At 35.2% G+C, this 21,259-nt stretch overlaps 5 protein-coding genes across 10 annotated transcripts in view; 2 read left to right on the top strand and 3 right to left on the bottom strand.

Annotated features, from left to right (window-relative positions):
* The window catches only part of LOC105270641 (uncharacterized), a 2,044-nt gene extending 1,528 nt beyond the window's left edge, over positions 1–516 (bottom strand). Inside the window, exons 1-3 of the mRNA XM_011311716.1 lie at positions 401–516; positions 230–298; positions 89–148 (exon numbers count right to left, since the gene is read on the bottom strand). Coding sequence (XP_011310018.1) covers positions 89–148; positions 230–298; positions 401–461 — 190 coding nt within the window. The 5' untranslated portion in view covers positions 462–516. The remainder of the gene's footprint in view (positions 1–88; positions 149–229; positions 299–400) is intronic.
* Positions 1–2,319, top strand: part of FipoQ (F-box/LRR-repeat protein FipoQ) — a 9,342-nt gene extending 7,023 nt beyond the window's left edge. For all 4 annotated transcript variants that reach the window (XM_011311717.1, XM_011311719.1, XM_011311720.1 and 1 more), the window contains 2 exons: positions 1,386–1,589; positions 2,053–2,319. In XM_011311717.1, the coding sequence (XP_011310019.1) occupies positions 1,386–1,589; positions 2,053–2,188 (340 nt within the window). In that variant the 3' untranslated portion in view covers positions 2,189–2,319. The remainder of the gene's footprint in view (positions 1–1,385; positions 1,590–2,052) is intronic.
* A 264-nt stretch (positions 2,320–2,583) lies between these two features.
* On the top strand, positions 2,584–4,929 carry LOC105270640 (ras-related protein Rab-28). 3 transcript variants are annotated; one of them, XM_011311714.1, is made up of 5 exons: positions 2,584–2,616; positions 3,104–3,178; positions 3,332–3,517; positions 3,995–4,231; positions 4,363–4,929. In XM_011311714.1, exons 2-5 carry the CDS (start codon positions 3,104–3,106, stop codon positions 4,585–4,587), a joined length of 723 nt encoding a protein of 240 aa, XP_011310016.1. In that variant the 5' UTR covers positions 2,584–2,616; the 3' UTR covers positions 4,588–4,929. The 3 variants fall into 3 exon arrangements, with proteins under 3 accessions (XP_011310016.1, XP_011310017.1, XP_011310015.1); XM_011311715.1 differs by lacking the exon at positions 2,584–2,616 and adding an exon at positions 2,623–2,748; XM_011311713.1 differs by lacking the exon at positions 2,584–2,616 and having other exon boundaries at positions 2,623–3,178.
* Positions 4,930–5,087: 158 nt separating this feature from the next.
* LOC105270639 (hexosaminidase D-like) lies at positions 5,088–7,905 on the bottom strand. The gene is made up of 3 exons (XM_011311712.1): positions 7,689–7,905; positions 6,425–7,473; positions 5,088–6,365 (listed from the first exon to the last, which is right to left on the bottom strand). Exons 2-3 carry the CDS (start codon positions 7,402–7,404, stop codon positions 5,684–5,686), a joined length of 1,662 nt encoding a protein of 553 aa, XP_011310014.1. The 5' UTR covers positions 7,405–7,473; positions 7,689–7,905; the 3' UTR covers positions 5,088–5,683.
* Positions 7,906–10,073: 2,168 nt separating this feature from the next.
* On the bottom strand, positions 10,074–20,961 carry wdb (widerborst). The gene is made up of 8 exons (XM_011311706.1): positions 20,803–20,961; positions 12,972–13,363; positions 12,733–12,863; positions 12,524–12,641; positions 11,912–12,187; positions 11,374–11,603; positions 11,135–11,280; positions 10,074–10,774 (listed from the first exon to the last, which is right to left on the bottom strand). The coding sequence occupies exons 1-7, from the start codon at positions 20,942–20,944 to the stop codon at positions 11,139–11,141; spliced, it is 1,431 nt and encodes a 476-aa protein (XP_011310008.1). The 5' UTR covers positions 20,945–20,961; the 3' UTR covers positions 10,074–10,774; positions 11,135–11,138.
* Between the last annotated feature and the right edge of the window lie 298 nt (positions 20,962–21,259).

The raw sequence follows: 21,259 nt of genomic DNA, 5'->3' as shown, positions 1-21,259 counted from the left end.
CAGTTCCTGAATTTAATATTATTATTTAAACAATGATCTGCTATACAAAATCGGCAAAAAGTTAGCAATTTTTATATAAAATTCTCACCGATTTCGAGAGGGTCTCCGTTAGCACCTATCTTCAACAGATATTCCCGTCTAACAGTTCCTGAATTTAATATTATTATTTAAACAATGATCTATTACACAAAATCGGCAAGTGGTTTACGATTTGGTAAATAATTCTTACCGATCCCGTCATGGGATCCGTCACGACAATCGCTGTTCGACGAATGTGACCCACGATGTCCCGAACGCCCTGAAAAATGATCGATCATTTAAAAAATTATTTACATTATTATTTACAATAATTTCCACTCAATAATTATTATTAACAATATAATTATCCGAATAAACCCACCGTGTTTCGAATGCACCGAAGCGATCGCCAAAAACAAAACCGACAAATTAATCAATTTCATACTGAAAAAGTATAAACAATTACTTTTCACTCCAAAAATCAACTGCAATTTCTCCACCGAATGTCCACTATTATATACCTCTCGCGTGTCTATTCTCCGATATTATAAATAATTATAAACAATTGTAACGTGCCTTACAACACGTCTCCCCGAAGAATTTTTGATTATTAATAATTTCTAAAACAATTATTAGATAATAACAAAATTCCGTGATACACATGGAATGGAAAAATGCATGCATCGAAAACAACTTCTATAAACAAGATAATTAAACGCATAATTAAAATTAAACGCATGTCATTAAATTGTTAATTAATCTCGAAAAAATGTTCACGATTCAAAATTAATAATTCGATAATAATCCTACATACTAATAATTCATTAACAATTACAAATTTTTCCTATTTATGAAAAAAATAGCGAGAAACGTTCCCGATTATTATTATTAATAATTATTTATAACAATAATAATAATAATAATATTAATAACATCTCGTCGTTTTGGTCAAAAAAATAATTAAAATGCGGTTTTGCTTTTTTTAATTGGTGAGCAACCGGATAGATAAATAATGCTGTTTTAAACAATTTTAGTAAACAATAGTTTTAATTATTGCAAAATTGTGACGCATGTCGTCGGATTGTTTTGAATTCCTGAGAAAATTCGGGTCAAGTTGCGAAATTTATGTTTTCGCACCGCATACCTGAGAATTTATCATTTCTTATTGATAATTGTCAGTGTTAATTAATATTAATTGTTAATTAATGTCCTGATTTCTCTCGGGGAAATGATTCCCTCGGGAATTATTTGGATTTTTTCGGGTATTTTATGTTCTATTGGTCTGAATTATTTCAGTAATTTGTTGTATTGTTGTTTATGGGGTTTTTAGTCGTTTATTTATTGTTTTTGATTGTTTATTTATACAGGATCGCTGTCATGGGGACGCAGGAGAGACTTGGAGTGAACATTCATGTCGACCAATTGATGGATGGAATTGCGAATAATTGTCCGAATTTGGAGAGACTGGAATTGCGGTGGGACCCCGAAAATTTGCGATTCTCTGATAAGTCCCAAAAGGCTATCGATGTACTCAGGGTCAAGTGCATCAAATTGCGCTGTCTCGTGCTCAGGTTAATTAACAATTAAAACATTCAGACAAATCCTGAACCTTAAGCTTCAAAAATCGATACGAGAATATCTCGAAAGCTACTAGATTTATCAAAAAAAGTCCCAAGATCTTTTTTGTAAAAAATTTAATTTCCCATAAAAAAGTTCCTCATCACTTCCCTCTAAATCCATGAATTCCAAGGATATTCCGGGAAAATCGATACATAAATTGTTGTTAAAAATTGAAATCAGGGAATTTCGGTTTTTGGTTTTTGAAGAATATCTCCAGAGCCACTGGAAATACCGAAATTTTGATAATTATCTTTTTTGTAGAGATCATTGAGAACCACAAAAAAGGTCATTATAAAAATTGGAATTTTTCCAGTGGTTTCGAAGATATTTGCGAAAATTCAGCTGAACGGTCAGTATTGTCGTTTTTTCCGGTGAATTAATGTAGTTAATTAATTGCGGATTAATTAATTACAGTGATGGGAGGTACTACGAGGTTGTTAAAGCGAATTTCGAGCGTGCAGACAGGCTGACAGTCGTCCGTGCTACAACTTGCTGCAGAGTTACAAACTACTACCTGTTGCAGAATTATAAAGACTTGATATTCAATTGACTAATTAGTGAAATGAAAACTTGTCACGTAATTAGAGTTAATTAACCGGATTCTCCAAGAGGCACTCTCAAAACACCTGCCTCTTTGTCAAATCTCTAAGAAAGACAATAAACAAATTATTAATTTCGAAATCTCTCATTATTTCGCAATTCCCATAAACCAAATTCCCCTCCAATTTATTTTGCACTGGTAAATTATTAATTAATTAAAACGCAATTAATGCATGTAAATATGTATTTTCTCGGTGTTGAAAGAAAAAAGTATTACGCAGGCGCAATTTATCGTCCCCCAAGCCTAGGGGATGGTTTATCGTGAAATCACCACAACTTATCGATTATCCGATAATTTATTCATAAAAACACTATGGCAGGTGCACGTACGCTGGTCATACACCTGGAAAACACCCAGCAGTGCACGTCGTGTGATCCGTACGTACACCGCAAAATTACCGGAACAATAATTAATAATTAAATAAATTACGACAGAATGCAGTGAACCGCCAATGTACACCTCTCGTTGTTCCCCGAATATCTCCCGACCTGGGACTCCTAAAATTATGAGTTTGAGTTCATTCGAAAGCCAGAAAATTTTCCTATCAGAACCTACACAGAAGCCCATTTTGCCCCGGTGGTTATTGAGATACAGGCGATGCAAATATCCACTCGTCAAATGATCCACTTCAAATTTTCCTGAACTCCATTATTTTTTTTTCTCACGAACCACCGGGGCAAAATGGATTGTGGTGGGGTTCTGAGATAGGAAATTTCCCTGGCTTTCGAATGAAAGTATTTTCATTGGCCTAAGTGTCACAAGTCCTGAGAAAATCGGGTTTAAGCGATGAAAATGCAATTGTTTGAATTTCGAAAATCGTGATTATTTCGAAATTCGAGGTTTTTACGCGAAAATTTTGTGCAGATGAACGAAACGGAAGACGATTTAACAGAGAAACGGCTAAAGGTCGTCCTGGTCGGAGACTCTGGTGCTGGAAAGGTGAGTAATCATTTTTTAAATGAAAAAAAAAATACAGCAGAAGATACGAACACGCAGTACGGATGTAATAACATGTCAGATCCACTCACGTGTCACTCGCACGTGAATTTGTTTGTTATTACTTTTTTTATCGGTAATAACTTTTTTTTTTAGACCAGCATTGCAGTTAAATTCTGTTATGACGAATTCACCAGGCAATATACACCGACGGCTGGAGTTGACTTTTTTATGAAGAATTTGAGCCTCGGACCCTTTAAAAATGTTACTCTTCATATTTGGGATGTGGGAGGACTTGCACTGAGGGGGGCAATGTTGGACAAGTACTTATACGCCGCTGACGTAATAATTTATCAATTAATAATCAATAAACAAATCGATTTCCAGTTTTTTCCCCATTAGTCTAATTTCTTCGCGATTATCTCTCTTCGTATTCAATTCACAAAAAATCTCACTCAACATTTTCTCCCCAGAATATCACGGCCTGCAAAAAGTTTTCACAACATTTTCCTGTAAAACCATTAATTACTGAGATAATCGCGTAATTAGAAATCCCGATTTCCACGATTTTTCAAAACTTCAAAATGTCGATCTCATTTATTTCGTGATATCTCCTAAACCCATGGATCTATAAAAAAGTGACAGAGAACTTTTTTGTAGATCGGGAAATTGTCGAGAAAAAAGTTGAATAACTTTTTTCGATGAATTCATTAGGTCTGGGGATATTTACGAGTGACGATGGAAAATCTCGGTTGACTGGCGGATTTTCTCGAAATTTGCATTGCAAATTTTATTTTTGCAAGACATTTTTCGTTTCAGTTGATTATTTTCGTTTACGATGTGACAAATTCATCGAGTTTCGACGTTATGGAGGAGTGGATGACGGCGGTAACAGCAATAACTGAGAGAACATTTCGAAAAAGTCCTTTGATTGTAATTGTTGGTAATAAATGCGACATGGAGCATCAGAGAACAGTAAAACGAGAGAGATCTCATCGTTACGCTGCAGAAAAAGGAATTATCTATCACGACATGTCTGCGAGGACTGGAGAATCAGTAAATTAATCATAATACAATAAATATTCACCTCAAAAAATTATTTCGATCATTTTCCTGTAATAATTAACAATTAATCGATCATTCTCTGTAAAAATGAAGAAATAGTTATTAATTTTCCTGGGTTTTAGGTATCATTGTCAATCGCCAATCTCTCTGCCAAAGTATTGGGTGTCCAATTGACAAGAATGGACCAAGAATTTCACAAACCAATCGTAACAGCAGAAATAGGAGACACTGTCGATGTTACAACAATTAAAAAAATTGTAAAACGACAGCCGCACAGAAAATCATATCCGAACAATAATTATCCCACCCTTCCATTATCGAAGTCGAGTGTCTGCTCGTTACAATGAGATAAATCGAAGAGTTATTTTGTAAATGAATTTTAACAATTGAAACACCGGAGATATTTTACTGGCGTCTGACGCCAGAAATTGGAGAATATCTCGAGAGCTAGGGGAGACGGAAAAATTTTTGTTGGAACTTTTTTGTAGCTCTTGAAATTTACAACAGGAAAGGGTTAATAATTATTTTTCTATCTTCGATAGGTTTTGAGATATTTAGTAAGAACTGGTGGAAATTTTGAAATCGGAAATTTCTGCGCTGAATCGATGGAGTTACGCCCTTGATACCTTGAATTTGATACTGATTACTTCGAATAATTGAGACCAGAATACAGAAGTATTAATAAACATGTGAGAATGATAATTGATAAATAAATTACATTTTTCCATGAATTATCTCGATTTTTTCGATTTATTCTATATATTTTTTGTTTTTGTTGATTTTCCATCACAAATTTTTATTCAATTGTTGTCATTAGATCGTGGATTATAAATTATAATACATTATTTATTCTCAAAATTAATTTGATATGCAGCAATGGCGTCTGAAGGGAGAAATAATTTTGCAATTACAAAATTATGACTTTCTCTTTTCGAATTGACATTATCATTTAATTATTTCATCATGGTAAAAATAATCAGTAATTAGCCGAGGTAATTACAAAATCTGGAATTTTCTGACGGAAGATCATGTTTCCTAATAAATCTAATTCTCGATTAATTATCTATTTGTACATAATTACAGTGACATCTCCCATAAATCGAAAAAAAATCTTAAACCTCGAACTAGTAATTCCAGAATAACAATCATTAATTAACATATGAATAATCTCTCAACTGTGCGATTACGAAAGCTCCAGAGTAATTGGAAGACTCTGAAATAATTTTTTTCATATATTGCAAACAACAAATGCAACCGAAAAAAATTCAACAAACTAAATAAAATATTAAACAATTACTGAGGACAAAGGATTACTGGAATTCTCCCCGATTATAATTGTTCTAATTAAAACAAAAAAATCACTTCATCAGATATTAACCTGCGACTTCTGAAGAAAAAAGACTGATAAAAAACGTTGGAATTCTCCAGAGAATTTCCAAAAATTCAGAGTTCAGATTTCAAGGGTCTCCTGGGCCAGCTGGACCTCTCGAGGAGCCTCTCCTTGGCCTCCCACAATCTGGTCACCTTCTCATTCAAAGGTACAACAAAAGTCTCAATCCACTCAGTAAAAGTGAATTCATCATAAACCCCCTCCATAGCCCTCTTCATCTCCCCCTCGATATAAACGAGTTCCATCTTGAATCTATCCAAGTCCACGACAGCCTGCTCGACATAACTAGGATTAGAGAAGACATGCCTGATATTATAATCCTTGAGCCAGCCCTTGAAGGTGTTCTCCTCCTCCATCCTCTGGATCTCCTGATTAATTCCAAATAATCTTAGAATCACAGTGTAAACCTCTACCCCTGGGAATCTGCACTTGGTCCAGTCGTAGTTTGGCTCAGGAATGGTCAGGGATACGGTGCCATCGCACTGGAGGGCGCGTGTCACGTCCGCAGGTGCCTCCCCGAAGAAGTCATTGAGACTTTTCGATTGTAGAACAGCGAGATTGACTGCTAGTGAGGGCAAAGCACTCGCCAGGAGTTCACAGAGAACGCTGAAGTGATCATACCTCTGCCATCCTGTCAGGATCACTCCCTTGAAGCTGATCCGGTCAGACCAGTGCTCCATTATCTCCAGCCACCGCTGGTGGTTCTCCAGGTGATGACTAATATCCGTCCAATACCTGGGGAATTCAATTTTATTTATCTTTTCCATTTAATCCATAAAAAAAGGGGGGAATACCTGTCGGGTTCAGTGGCTCCTTTGAAGGCAGTGGCGACCCACACACTCTTCCAGATCTTGCTGTAGCCCTCCCACTGGATATCAAGAGCAGCAGCTGGATTTCTGGTGTATTTCCAAACAACAGGTTCGACAGCCTTATGAAGACCAGTCTCCATGATCTCCGATGGGCTGATCCCCCTGAACTGATCATCCCACATGAGGATCTTCACGTGGGGATAGTTCTTCCTGATGTACCTCGTGATCTTCTGAACGTGAGAGAGAAAAAGCTGTCGCTTTGTCCACTGGTGCTTGGATATCTCGTCGATGCACCTGGAGCACTCGCCGATGTGGTACACCTCATCAGCCCCGATATGGAGATATTTAATCCCAGGATGATGCTGAATTATCTGATCAATCATCTGCTGGAGGAGGGGAAGGGTCTGGGGATTGGTGGGACATATCACCTGGGGATAACGTGACACCTCTCTGAGATCCTTGAAGTACTCTAGCTTCAGGAGAAACTCGAGGTGACCGAATGTCTGGATCAGGGGAATCACCATGAGATTATTATCACCGGCTGATTCCTGGATTCTGTCGATGTCCTGGAGACTGTAGGCATTCGTGGCTGTCACGTTCTGCAGGGAATCTCCGTAGGGAAACATGTCCTCGTACTCCAGGAGTACACCAGTTGCTCCCAGGGTCTTGAATAGCTTGAAGAGGTGGTGGTAGTACTCCAGGACTGGAGGGGCACCTTTCAGGTCGAGGTGAACTATTTTGTGGCCAGTGAAGAGGGGAGTCGAATGGGACCTGGGGATCTGTCGATCCTGGGTACGATACGAGGGAGCTGCTGTCTCGGATGTCAGACTGTCCTGATGACTCTGGGGATTTTGGGTTGACGGGGCTGTCATGCAGGTTGACAGCATGTGGTAGATCAACGCCAAGAGGGTCAGGGCTGTAATCAGGATCAGCGTAAGCAGGGTTCTACCCCGGAGGCCAAACATCTTCAGGGAGTCTCATTACATCATTTCAGGAATTATCGAGCCGTCAGGGCTCGACGGGTGATGACATTTCTGCAATCATTCATTCAATTTCTCAATCCAAAAATTAATCACCAATGATTAATCAACGAATTAATTACCAAACACCTGTAATTTATTATTATTGTTGATAGAGCTGGGAATTTTTGGAAACAATTAATTTGTTTATTTTTTAAACAATTTAATGGGTGTCATTGAAAGCTGAAATTCAAACCTGAAATTTTGGGAGTGGATTAATTATTATTTACCTCGGCATTTGGGAATGGAGCAACAATTGATGCTGTTGATAATTAATTTGTTGACACAATTGGATTATTCTGGGGAATAATTGGCGAATACGATTCAACGATTTCTCGATGAAAATTGGAGTTTATTTCTCACGAGGGATTTTTATTGATTTCACTCTCTCGGAGATGGAGAAATAAATAAATGGAGGTAGACATTTGCACTTATCTCCAATGTTTGTACATATGTACGTTATGTAAGAATGTTTATTGAATCGCCATCTAGCGATGAATACATGAAAGATTTTGGCATGCGAAATTCCCCCCAACATTTGAAAAAAAAATTAAACTTAAAAAAAATTTCATAAAGACTATAAATCTCTGGATTAATTGTTTATTATTATTATTTATCTATTCGATAATCGAATTTCTATAAAATATTTTGCGGGAGTTAAAAAAAAATTACACTTCCCATTTTTCGATAATTAATTTTTTACTCACCTCCAGCTGTTAATTGTCCATTAAAAAAATGATTGAACTCATCCGTAAGTTGAATATTTCCACAAATAAAACAATTAATTTCACTGTTTTTATTTATCTTCTGTACAGCGGATTTCTCAGCGGAATGAACGTAACTAAATTTTCCTCTCGTATTTTCTTTTTGTCACGCTATTTATACAACTAATTGTAGATGTTAAAAATATATTATAATACGTTGAAACAATTGTTCAGATCGTTAGTCCTCTTTTTGCACCTCATTAGTGTACCCCATCTGTATCGATTTATTAATCAATTGTTAATTGATCATCGGAGGACTGCTCGTTAACAAACTTATTCGGCCATTTATTATCGATTTTTTTTTTAAATACCTGAAAGCGTATTGATTACGTGAGTCGTTATGAGGGAAAATTTTCACCAAAGGAATTAATTGATCAGATATTATTCCACTGGTGAAAATTTTCGATGATAAAATAATGGCGTTTTCTATTAATAGTCATGTGAGGCAATAATCAGCTGTTTATTTAATTAGAAATCTAATCCTATTAATTAATCAATTCATTAGATTTAGAATGGAACTGGAAAAATTATTCGAGTCAGATACAATAACGTCATTATCTCCGCAACAATTGGGCGAACGTAAAAATGTCAGAAGAGATTTTTTCAAGAGATTTTCATTCCCCGCTAAAAAGATTCAGTGAATTTTTGCCGTATGTCCACTCATTCCCGAGATAATGCCACAATGAAAAAGTATGATTCAGTGTAAATCACTCGACCTTATGTTAATTAAAAAGAAAAATATCATAAATAAATAAAAATGTGAGCAAGCAGTTCACTCATTCGTCAAATCAACACCTATTAACCTGCCCTCAACATGTCACCTATTTAATGTTTAATTACGAATTGTAAGAAATTCTTAATAACTCGTTTTGTTTATTATTCTCATAATATTTTGTGTTTTTTTTTTTCATTTGAAAAACGATCCCACGTACACTTTCGGTGGCCAGTGGGAGCACAGCTCCGAATAAATCCTTATTATGCATTTTACTCTCTATTTATTAATTATTGTTATCAATATGTTATTATTAATTATTTATAAGTATTCATGGATATTTTGGTACAGTTAGTTGTCATTAATCTTCTGAATTCAAATCTGACTCGATTTATTTATCGAAATAAAAATGAATTGTTGTTCGGAGACTCCACCTCAATTACCGCCCCCACCTAGTGAATTTACCGATAATTCATCGTGTACCTGATTTTTGTACGTGCTGAATGTGTCAATGTAATTCATGAATTCTTCGTCAATTTTTAAAATGGTTTTTCTTGTATTTATTTCACGTATCATTCAATATTACTATATTTTATAATATATTGTATTATATATATTTATATATATTCATTTTTTATTTATATATTTACCTAATTTATTATGTTCTTGTTATAGTTAATCATTATTTATCATTAATACGAATATATGATACATTTCAAACAACGCTTCGTGCCCCAAAAAAGGAGGTGAAGATCATTTATTCATTAATTATCATTTTACTTTAATCATACAAATGAAATAATGGAGATTTGTTAATTAATTCTGTCGACGACTGGCGAAACGTGAATTTTCCATTTTTATTTCGCAATTACGAATTGTCTTGGCGATGAGTGGATCCACGAGAAAAATTCATTCTCGCGGAAAATTTATATTTTCTAGAAAAACATTTCACTCAGGATTATTTTCCTAAATCCACTCACAACCGAGACATTTCCTCCAGGAAAAAAAAAAAATTGCAAACAAACAATTCACGTTTCATCCAAATTATTAATGACAATTACCTAAATACAAAGTGCAGATACATTACATCAATGAAAATCCCTCGCTATTATTTTTTTCATGTCAATTTATTATTATTATTTTTTTTTTGGTAATAAAAAATGATTACACCCCCAATACTATTTCACTTTTCAACGATTTAGATTAAACTCATGCACACAAATATTTCACTAAATCTCTATTTCCTCTAATTACGTTATTATTTATTCTCTGATCATCACCTCCATCGTTTGGACATGACAGCCTTAATTAAGGGACATTCTCATTTTTACGTGCTGACACTGAGTACACCATACAAATGAAATTCATTCAAATTCAATGAATCGACGATATAATCATTACGATAATTGAAACAACGAATTTACTCCCTTTAAACCATAGAAATTGTACAGTAAAATAAGTCCTGACTTCTTCATTCGAATTATTTCCTGTCCCATTGAATTTTTTTATATTCCCGGGAGTAATTTATTCTCCATGTCAACAGTTCTGTCAATAGATTTTGTGATATTGCTGCAGCTTTCATCACTCTCCCCTCACTCGGGCTTTTGACTCTCAACTAACAAGAGGATTTTTTATTTGGGGAAATTTATGATTATCTGTTACTTTACGTCAATAATGCCAGTGGACACGATGTAGATTTTTCATTTAATGTTTTCTTCTGGTTCCTTTCACTAACAACGATTATTTGCATTTAACTTTTTGCGGTTGCGTATGTTGTTTCGAGGACAAATCGACGTAAACTAGGGGCTAACAATTGGGCAGCATGGTAGTGAGGATCCACCTGAAACCAAATAAATAAAATAAAACATTCCCCGAGATGAAGCCAAATAATTACTCAACCAAAAACGACAATTCTCGAATTTCCAATGATTAAAATTCGTAAATACGCCTCTAAAAATAGCAATTAATAAACAATATGACCCGCGATAGATGAGAAAGTCCCGGTGGATTTTAAAGAATTAACGAGGAGTGAAGGAGTGAACTCTGGGCTGTACCAGAGGGTTATGCACTATTTAGAGATCCATTGGAGCATAAAATTCTCTAAGCGTGCCCTAAAAACTCCCATAATTTTTAAAATTCAAACCCATGAAGAGTTGAAATTCATTTGAAATTGAGAATTCAATGAATAATTGATTATTACCAGCTCAGGGGCGGGCTCGTGTCGCAGGTGCAGTGATGGCAGGAACTGGAGTATTGGTTGTTGCCATGAGGACACTACTTCGTTCAACTTCCAATTCTTTCAGTTTCTTCCACAATTCCTCCCTCTCCTTGTCACGTTTTTTCTCTCTGAAACAACAAAGCCAACACCATTTTAATAATTTTAAAAATTGTTTACCATTATTTATCCTCCCGTGGAAATATTTAATCTGATTTTTTTACTTTTGCCTCTCTGACTTGTAGCTGGCAGTTAATTCGTCAAAGAGCTTGCTGTTCATCTCCATAAAAGTTTTCAGTACGTTATAAACAAGAGCAACAATCGTCTGATTCCAGTGCTCTTTACTGATTTTGTACAATGCTGGAAACATTATTCCCATTATCACGTGATTATTCTCCTCAATCAGTGACATTATATACTCATTGTTCCAGAAATAAAGTGCTCTCTCTGCCACCTGAATAAAAATGAGAAATTCAATTATTCAATGAATTTCAAAAGAATATCAATTTATTTATTCGCACTCTAGTAATTATTTTTTTAATACCACGAATATTTTTCCCTTTTGTTTCACCACAATCATCCCCTCTATTTTATCTATTTTATTTATACTCTATAAACATTTGAACATTTAAAAAAAAAAACTCAAAATATTTTCGAATAATTAATTGAATAATCAATTGAAAAATTGTGATTGTGTAATGGGTTAATAAATATTCGTTTAGATTTAATTTTCGTAATTAATAATTGTTATAAATAAATTACCTGAAAATGTGGTGATGAGACACAGCGTGCTATTTGCCTGAAGAGTGGTTCCTGTATTTTAACAAATTGGCTAGGTTCTATAACATCGAGAATCTCTTCAATTTCACCAAGAAACATGACCTCCTTCTGGCTACATGTTTTAGGCCAGAATTTGAGGAGACCCCTCACCACTGGTTCCGTTAACGTTGCATCCTTCTCCAGAAATTGCACCCCGCAGTACGCTAACTGTGCATGGTACAGAGCCAAACACTTCACCTTATGCAGTGGCAGCAGCACCTGAATGCCAACATAATCATTACACCGTAATTCAAAAACCAATCATGCATCATACGTAATTGTGCAATTATCTCCGTAACAAATAACTCCAGAGAAAAATGTCACGAGACATTTTTTCTGGAGAATAAAATTCCCTTCGAAATTGTTTATTGACATTTTTTTGTAAATCCACTCTTTATCGAGGATTTTGTCAATTTTACATTGGCATAAATTCCCAGTAAACAACAGAATATTTTTAATTCCCCTGTGGTACTTTGGAGCACCTGTTAATTCGGTTTACGACTCCCTAACGCAATTTATTATGTCCGGGATTCCGCAAAAATGCTGGTAATGTACCTTGACTAAGAATTGCTTGTGTTCGACCTTCAGGGGTAGTGCGAAACCATTGATAATGCTCCCCAGAATTTCCAGCAGTTCTCCAACTCCATTGAAATGTTCTGTTTCGTACACAAACCTGAGGAAAAAAAATAATCCCTCACAATAACAACTCAGACTTTCAAAAATTGCTGATTAATCGACTAAAAATAAAAAATAATAATCATTACCTGAGGAAGATGTTGTTTATCTGTTTGCGTATAAATGCCCGAAGGCCGAGGAATTTTCCATAGATGCGATGTAAAACCGTCTTCAGGAAATCCCTCTCCCTGGGGTCTTCAGAGTCAAACAAATCTAAGAGCTGTGAAATAAAAAATCGAATTTTCCATTAAAAATCATTCAACAATCCACCAATTGACGTAAATAATGTAAATATAATATCAATAATTGCTGATGAATATTAATTTACCTGTAGAACAAATTTTTGGTCAATAACTTTTTTTCCAATTGTCGGTTGAAAGTCAGACGACTCGAGGAAACGTAAAAAGAATTCGTAGACCAATTGTAGATGTGGCCAGCTAACTTCTAATGTTGGATCGTCCTCCTCTGGATCGAAATCGGGATTATCACTCGGTGGCAATGTACGAAATAAATTAGCTGATATCATCTTGATAATTTCCGGGTAAACTGGTTCAGTGAGAACACCTCTGCCAGCTGTGATGTATTCAACGACTTCATTGAGAGTTCCACGTTTGATCTCTTTTCCTTTGAGATCAGTCATTGGATCCAAGAAGTCAAATCCCACGCAGCACTGCTGCAACTTTCTGATGAAGAGATCCTCTTGTTCGGATGGTGTGACATCTGAAAAATACATTTTATCCGATCAAATCAATTCTTCGAATTGTTCCATCAAATCATTTTCCAAATATCTCCAGAACGGATGGATTCAGAGGAAAATGTCAGAGGACAATCTCATGAAGAATTTCATGGGCTACAAAAAAGCTTCTCTCGAAATTTCTGACAATCCACGTCTTTCCGAGATAATCATCACAAAAAAAAAAATGATCAATTACAGAAATCTCAGGAGTTGGAAAATTTTCAATTTTCAATTCCCGAAATATCTCGGAAACGGGGGGAGATAGAGAAAAAATTTGTATCACATTTTTTGGAGGAAAAGGAATTTTGAAGAGAAAAGGTTAACGACATTTTTTTGTAAAGTCACTTCCGGTGGAGATATCCCGTAATTTATGGGGATAATTATCATTAGCGAGAATTAATCGAATCAATCAATGAAATTTGATAAATCAATTCAGACCTGGGGGTGGGGAATAATAAACAAAATAGCTCTGGAATAAATCTCGCCCCATTACATAAGAAATACTTTGAAAGGTCTTGGCGTTGAACGCGCGTCACAATCATGAGTGCGAAGAGACAATTTAAAAATTCATCCAAAGGGGTGAGGAGAAGGCAAAACGACGAGGAAAAAAAAAACGATGATAACACGTGTAAACATGTGATCTCTATATATACAACAGAAATATCATTATTTCAGTGCTGACAAGGTTTCATTGCTGTGATATACTGTGACGCGTTGTTATAATAAAAAAAGATAATATTTACACTTTCTTGACGGGAGAGAAAATAAAATGAGACTCCTCCGTTATCTGTCAGTCAATCAACTCCAGTAATTGATTAAATCCTGAATTTTTTGGGGTTGTGCAAGCGAGAGGAAATCAATACGCGGATCAATGAAAATCGAAACAATTGCAAAAGAAAATTCAATCCCTGAAATTCATAAATTAATAAAAAGAATTGAATTTTCTCATGAATTTTCTCATGAAAGTTGGAAAAATAAATAAATAGGAGAATGAGGTAGATTAAAAATGGGAATAAAAAGAGATTGCAAATCTGAACTTCCGGTGAATGTGGAATATGTTGGATATGTTGGATATGTTGGAGGTATTGGTGATGTTGATGGCTGAGTTGGACGTAGGTGGGATTGGCAATGGATGAAGTGGGGTCACCAGGACAGACCAGTTATTTCGGTCCATTCGTCTCCACCGAGATTGTCCTTTGAGTGTTATTTCCCTCAGTCGAGTGTTAACTAATCTATTACCGTAACTAACACGTGAACCGGGGAATTACCAAATAACAATGTCACATGTGGCGTACGTGAATTTCCTGTTATTCCACCATTGATTTTTTTTTCGAATTGATTTTATTGGCGTCTATCAATTCAATGAATTATCTACCTGTGGAGAACACCAGTGGAATTAAATGGATGAGAGATCAGGCGAATGTCAAAGTCAATTGTCAAATTGTTTCGATCAAGCGAGAATTTCTGAGAATTTCTGTAAATCTGTCGGTCATTTTTCTGAAGCAATTAGAACTTAATTAAAAATCCCAATTAATCAGAACGTTTTATTCAATTAAATCTGTCCTTGAGGCTTCAAAATATTCGGGGATTAAATAATTTCGATTTTTAAAAAATCGATTTCAAGTGGAGGAAAATGGGTTTTATTGTTTTTTGTTTTATTGTTTAAAGTTTATGAAAAATGAATTTTCCTGAATGGGTGAGGTGAATAAGAGGATGGGGGCTGGACAATTTATTATTGAAAATTCAAGTGAACGGACGAGGAAGTGGGGAGTTACAGGGGAATTGCGATTTAACCAAAAATCGAATCACTGGGAGGTGAGGAATAAACTTGAGGGGAAGCAAATGAACCGTGGAAACGCGATTTCCGGTTCACTAGAGTGGTTGACAGACTTTTTTGCTCGATTACTCGAAGAAATCTCTAGTTAAACAAATCCTCTGATTCCAAAGATCATAAAAAAAAAATCGAGTCAACAGAAAATATTCTCTCGATTTCCTAATGATCGAGAGAAAATTACTAGCATTTCCCTAGCCCTCAGGAAAATCCAGTAATTAATTTTCCCTTTATTATTTATTTTATTATAAATTTATTATGAATCTGTGATGAAATCGATTGAAATGTTAAAATAGTTTTATTTTTTTATCGTTAGCTTTTATTTTTGAATTTTATTTTTAGTTTCGCCAATAAATAGCGCTCGTTAGAATCAATAATCGTGAAAAAATTCTCGATACATTATTTTATCGAATGGATTTATTCATCTACCTGAATTCTCGTTTCGTTAATTGAATAATTTATTTTTTAATTCTCTCCTCAAAATCCGCGAACCTAAGAAAGATAGAGGATTGTCGTCGGGACCTTTTTTGGAGCCCTGAATTCGCCCTACAAAAAAGGTCATAACAAAAAATTCGCTATCTCCATCAGCTGTCCAGATTTTAATAAAAAATCGAGCGACGGTGAAAACACACGATACGATACGCATTTTCTATTTTTCCAGGGATTTCCCTGAGTCGCAATTTCCGAAAAAAAAATTTACTTCAAAGCTCCAGATGATACGTTAGATTCCTCTGAAAAGCGAGCCTTAAAGACTTGAGAATAAAGGAACTCTTACGTCGAGGAGTGAAAAAAATGTGAAAAGAGAAAGAGTGGAGGTCTACGATGCACTGGACAAGTTGGAGATGCTTCCAGGAATAATCATGAATAAAACAAGTACTCCGCATGATCCATTATCAATTAATAATCGAGATATGCTGTCAGAGATTCAGTCTTTAAATTCCCTACACCATTTTCCACTTCAAGACATATTTTCAATTTTTTTTTTCGAGTCATTCTCTGAGGGCTGTGGTATTGATTCTCCAGCCTCCACTTCACTCTCACCTCCAGAACTTCCAGATCTTCAGGTACGAGATGCTCTCCCTGATATCTTTTTAAAATTCGCGGGAATTAAATCCCAAGAACGAGAATTCACGTAATTATTCCCACGAATTTATTAGAGTTATAATTTATTGGTTTTTCATGGAAATATTTAAACAAATTATGTAAATCATTGAACAATTAATTTTAATGATGGGGTGAGAGGATTTTAGTGGATCCAGCGAGAAATCGAGGGGTGAAAATCCAGGGATAAGTGAATAATTGTCGGACTAGTGATGGAAAAATGGGGGAAAACCGGGGAAAAATGATCAATGAAAATGTAAAATTTGAGGGATCAAACCACCTGTTAAGCCCTCGCTCAACAAATGGAGCAACAAAAGGTGAATGAATGAAGAATAAATTGAAATGGAAAATCACTGAGAGTCCAGCAGGTGGTGGTCAGATAATAATTGCGAGAATGAACTATTAAACGGAAAAGTGTTTAAAAAAATAAAATAGGAGGGATGGAGGTGGTGACACAAGTGGAAAAGTGGTGGGGAAAAAAAATGAGGAGAGGTACGAGGGGATTGGAGAGAGGAGAGAAGTGAGTTGGAGTCGAGGGCATTCTGGATCAATACTCCCACCCATTGCCAACTACAGACTATCCACATCACCTTCCTCAGGGCTTCGTCATTCAGAAGACCAAATTCCTAACTTCCATGTGACAATCATTTTCTTTTTTTTTTTATTTATCTTCTTTCATTTTTTTACGGAATTTTTTTTCTTTTTTTGGTCAATATTTGGAATTTTTTAAATAGATTTTTCCATTTTTATTTAATTATTCGTAATTGAAGACTTGGTATTTTTTTTTAAACATTTAGAATTCCTCTGGGATAATCATCGGTTTTTTATTTAATACAATGATTTATTGTACCTCATTGTTTATTACAAATTGAAAATGAAATAAAATCCGCGAAAACCGCGATTAGTTCTATTTTTAATCCCCGAATGACTAATTCCTCTTCTTTGAAAAGTGATTGCATTGCTCTGATGTCACGTAAGCAAAAAAAAAATCCCGCCATGCAAAACCAAAAAAAAATAAAAATGCACTCGACAAAATTTATTCAACCCGATGAGACGGTGATTTTATTAATCGGGATTTAACCTCGAGGTCGTCCCGGATGTTTGTTAATGATAATAAGATAATAAAATAATTAAACAATTTGTCTAGTCCGATGTGTGTCGCCCGTGGAAATTGACAATTTTGAATTATGATACGCGCAACCGCAGAATTTCGGGAAAACCGGAAGTCCAGTGGTCAATTACTATCAATTATCATATGTATTCCCTCGCCCATGTGTTATATTGTATATAAGCATCGATCGTCTGCAAGGACATTGCGCCGGAGGAATTACGTCACATTGATCGACACGTGCTCTCTTTCTCCTGTACAATAAATTCATTTTTTATTAAATAAATTATAAAAACAGAAAAGAAAATTCGGAAAACATCTAATTAATCCAATAAATTATTCCCCAATAAGAAATCATTTCCACGAGCCCTGAATTTTCTGTTTTCCATAAAAAAATCTGGAGTCAGAGAATTTTTCATAAATAAATAAATAATAAATAATTCTCTTCCGACGAAAATTACCGGCGAAATGTAATAATTAATGCAATGACTTATTTTTAAATAGAAAAATCTAGAATTGTCGGTCCGTCAAATTTTGTGGGAATTATTCTGGGAATATCTCGACAGGAAATGGATCTGGAGAAAAATGTCAATGGAAATTTCAGGGGGGAATTTAATTCCCAAGAAATAACTTCTTGATATTTTCCACCTCGACCCTCTCATTACCAAGATAATCCCGTAATCAAGAAAAACTTATTCCATGTCTCCAGGATTTTGCTATTTGCCCCATTGATGAATTAGGAATTCGATTACCTAGAGAAAATTTAATCAACACAATTTTTCCCAGAGTGGCTATTTATCCCTGACCTTGAATTAGAAAATAAAAAGTAATTTATCAGTGAAAATAATCAACAAGGGAACAAACGAGTAAAAAATTTCATGAGAATCGAGATAATTCGATGGAAAATAATTGACGGAGTAATTAATTCACTCATTGTTCACAGCTTGATTAATAATCCACATTATTCCAAACTTTTTCTTCAATTAAAACAACAACTCGATTTTCTCAAGCCGAGGAAAGCCTCTGCCTACCCCTGAATTATTTATAATTATTTAAAAAAATAACAAGAAAAAAAGGAGATGAAAAATTCAGAGGGCAAAATAATTGTTCTCATCACTGAATTTTGTAAATAAAAAAATCTGCTAATTGAAATCAAACATCAATAATCAATTGCGTCATGCCCTTGATTGATTCAATTTCGTGTCTTCCAATGACGAAATAAAAATACAATAACGAGAGGATAAAAAAAATTCTACCAGAATAAATAAATAAAATAGTAAAATGATAAACAAATGATTTTGCAATGATGGATTGAGAAATGGATAAAATCGATTTGCCAGTGAATTTCAAAGGAATTATCGATGTTACATGATAAGATAGACTTTCAACATTATGCGATACCATTGTACCCCGATATCAACAATCAGATCACCTCGGGTATTTCAAAGAGAAATTAATGTACATCGACAAGTTTATTGTCGTCCATTAGACATTGTAATTAAATCCAAACTCCATCACCATTAATAATCAGATATTACAGTTTCTGGAAGTATTCCCGCAAACTTCTCACCAATAGACAAATCCCAGAAGTTGAAACTCCAATTAATGACTTCCGAATTAATGAAAAAACAATTAACCATAATTATTCCATAAGAAATATTCCATAAAGTAATTCAAAACATTGAGTAACTCCAGCGAATTAAAAGAGTAATGGATTAATTAATAAATAGAGTAATGGTATAATTATTGATTGAATGAGTGAAATTATGTTTTTGCCTGGAAAATTTTCCAGAAAAATCGATGGACTTGGAAAAATGAATAAATAACGTCCAATGGAGGAAGAAAATAAAACGTATTAGTCAGATACTCGTAGGAAGCTATAGCTGGTAATGCGTGGGCCCCTGAATATTTTATCGAGCCTCGAGAGAACTGAATCGAAGTTACAAACGAGATCCATTGAATCGAGCCACTTCGGAAAATCGATTTTTTCCTTTGAATATCACCGTTAAATAATTCCAGGATAAAATCTCACATGATACCTGTAGAAATATCAAATTCCAGATGAATTATTATGATGTATTGTGTATTTTTATGATAATTCGAATTATGCAATTGATTATGGTAAAGGAATTGTAGAAAAATTGAGAGAAATAATCTAGAAAGTGATTAAATTGAAAGCAAAACAGATTTTCGATGGGAATTTTTCCGAGTCAGTGATTAAAGTGTCAATTGAATCCATCAACGAACCAATCGAGGAAATCGCTCTGATAAAATTCAATAAAACAACTCCAGCTGAATTATATAAGAATAATCACGCGACTAATGAATTAAGAGTATATTTATGGATCTGATCGTCAAAGGAGAATTATTTTTAGATATTAATATAAATTCCTGGCACGAGTTGTAAGCGCAAAGCCAAAAAAACAAATGGCCTATAGATGTACAATAGATTCGATACGAGATAATAATAACGATTGATTCGTAAAGTGATAATTCATTAGAATTAATTTGATGAATTCTATTCGATTGATCTGGTGTCACGTGTTTCGGGGAAAATAACAATTCCCAGTGGAAATGCCGAGTTATTTCCGGTATTTCTGTAAATTCCTCATCTCCACGTGAATTTAATCTCCACCACAAGAAAGCCAGAGAAATTTCCGCCCCTAAACTTCCCAGGGAGTTGAATTTTCCACGAGAACCTCAAAGATCTTCACCGAAGAATCCTCACCCCCAGGGCATTTCCACTACAATCAACACCAAAAACCTCCCCCATCCCTGCGATACCTTACGATAACTCCCGCAATTACTATCTGCAATTAATTGAGAAATTGGAATGAGTGGATTTCACTTGGGGTCAGTTATCTGGGGATATCTCCTGAAGGAAGAGAGATGGAGGAATTTTCATGGGAACCATTTTTGTAGAACGCAATGAGTACCAGATAAAAGGCTCTCATAAAAATTTCGTTATCTGTCTTTATTTACGAGATACATATTGATCTGTACTCATCTATCACGAATTCGTAAACTGGGATAAATTCATTTCACGTAGAATCAGTAATGGTTATCGTGAAATATCTCCCGAAGGAAGAGAGATGGAACAATTTTCATAAAAACTTTTTTTATAGATCATAACAAGGCGTAAATAAAAGGTTATTATAAAAAAGTCGTTACTTCTCTCCATTCGCGAGATATTCATCGATAACTAAACAATCGAGAGAAAAACAATTGAGATATTGTTGTTATTTTCGCTTGTCCTTCGATAATTAATGAACAATCTGCGATATCCTCTGGAAATCCAGTATTCCTCGGTAATTATTTCCAAAACGATGGAGTGAACAACGAAAAACATAAACTCCATCACGAAATAATATAAAAAAAATTACCTTTGAGCTGCGGCAACTGCTGCAACTCAACGTCCTGTGAATTTCTGTACCTAGAGGATCCCTGTGACTTCTTGGACTTCTTCTTAACCGATCGCTTGGCAAACGGATCTATCCGATCGACAATCGTGCCAACAGATGACATGTTGTTAGGACTTGAGGCACTGCGGATGCTGGATTTTCTCGTACCTCCGGCGTCACGCTGGTGCCCCTGTTCCTCTCCTTCAGGCGATGTCGTGGCTGCTAAATCCCTCAAAAATTCACTTCAATCATCCGTGGACACATAACTCGATCACCACTCAATTACAAAAACACCTCCAAATATCCCGAACAACCCGATCAATCACTAGGTTAACTCACTTCACTCCATCCAACGACTTAGCACCCTAGGCGTTGTCAATTCCCCCAACTTCCCGGACACCCCTGGATCCCCCAACCCCTTACAACAAATTTCCAAAAA

This window comes from Fopius arisanus, unplaced genomic scaffold, assembly GCF_000806365.1.
Source record: "Fopius arisanus strain USDA-PBARC FA_bdor unplaced genomic scaffold, ASM80636v1 scaffold00092, whole genome shotgun sequence".
NCBI classification, from domain to species: domain Eukaryota; kingdom Metazoa; phylum Arthropoda; class Insecta; order Hymenoptera; family Braconidae; genus Fopius; species Fopius arisanus.
Note: the sequence above shows the minus strand (reverse complement) of the source record. Positions and strands in the feature narration are given on the sequence as shown.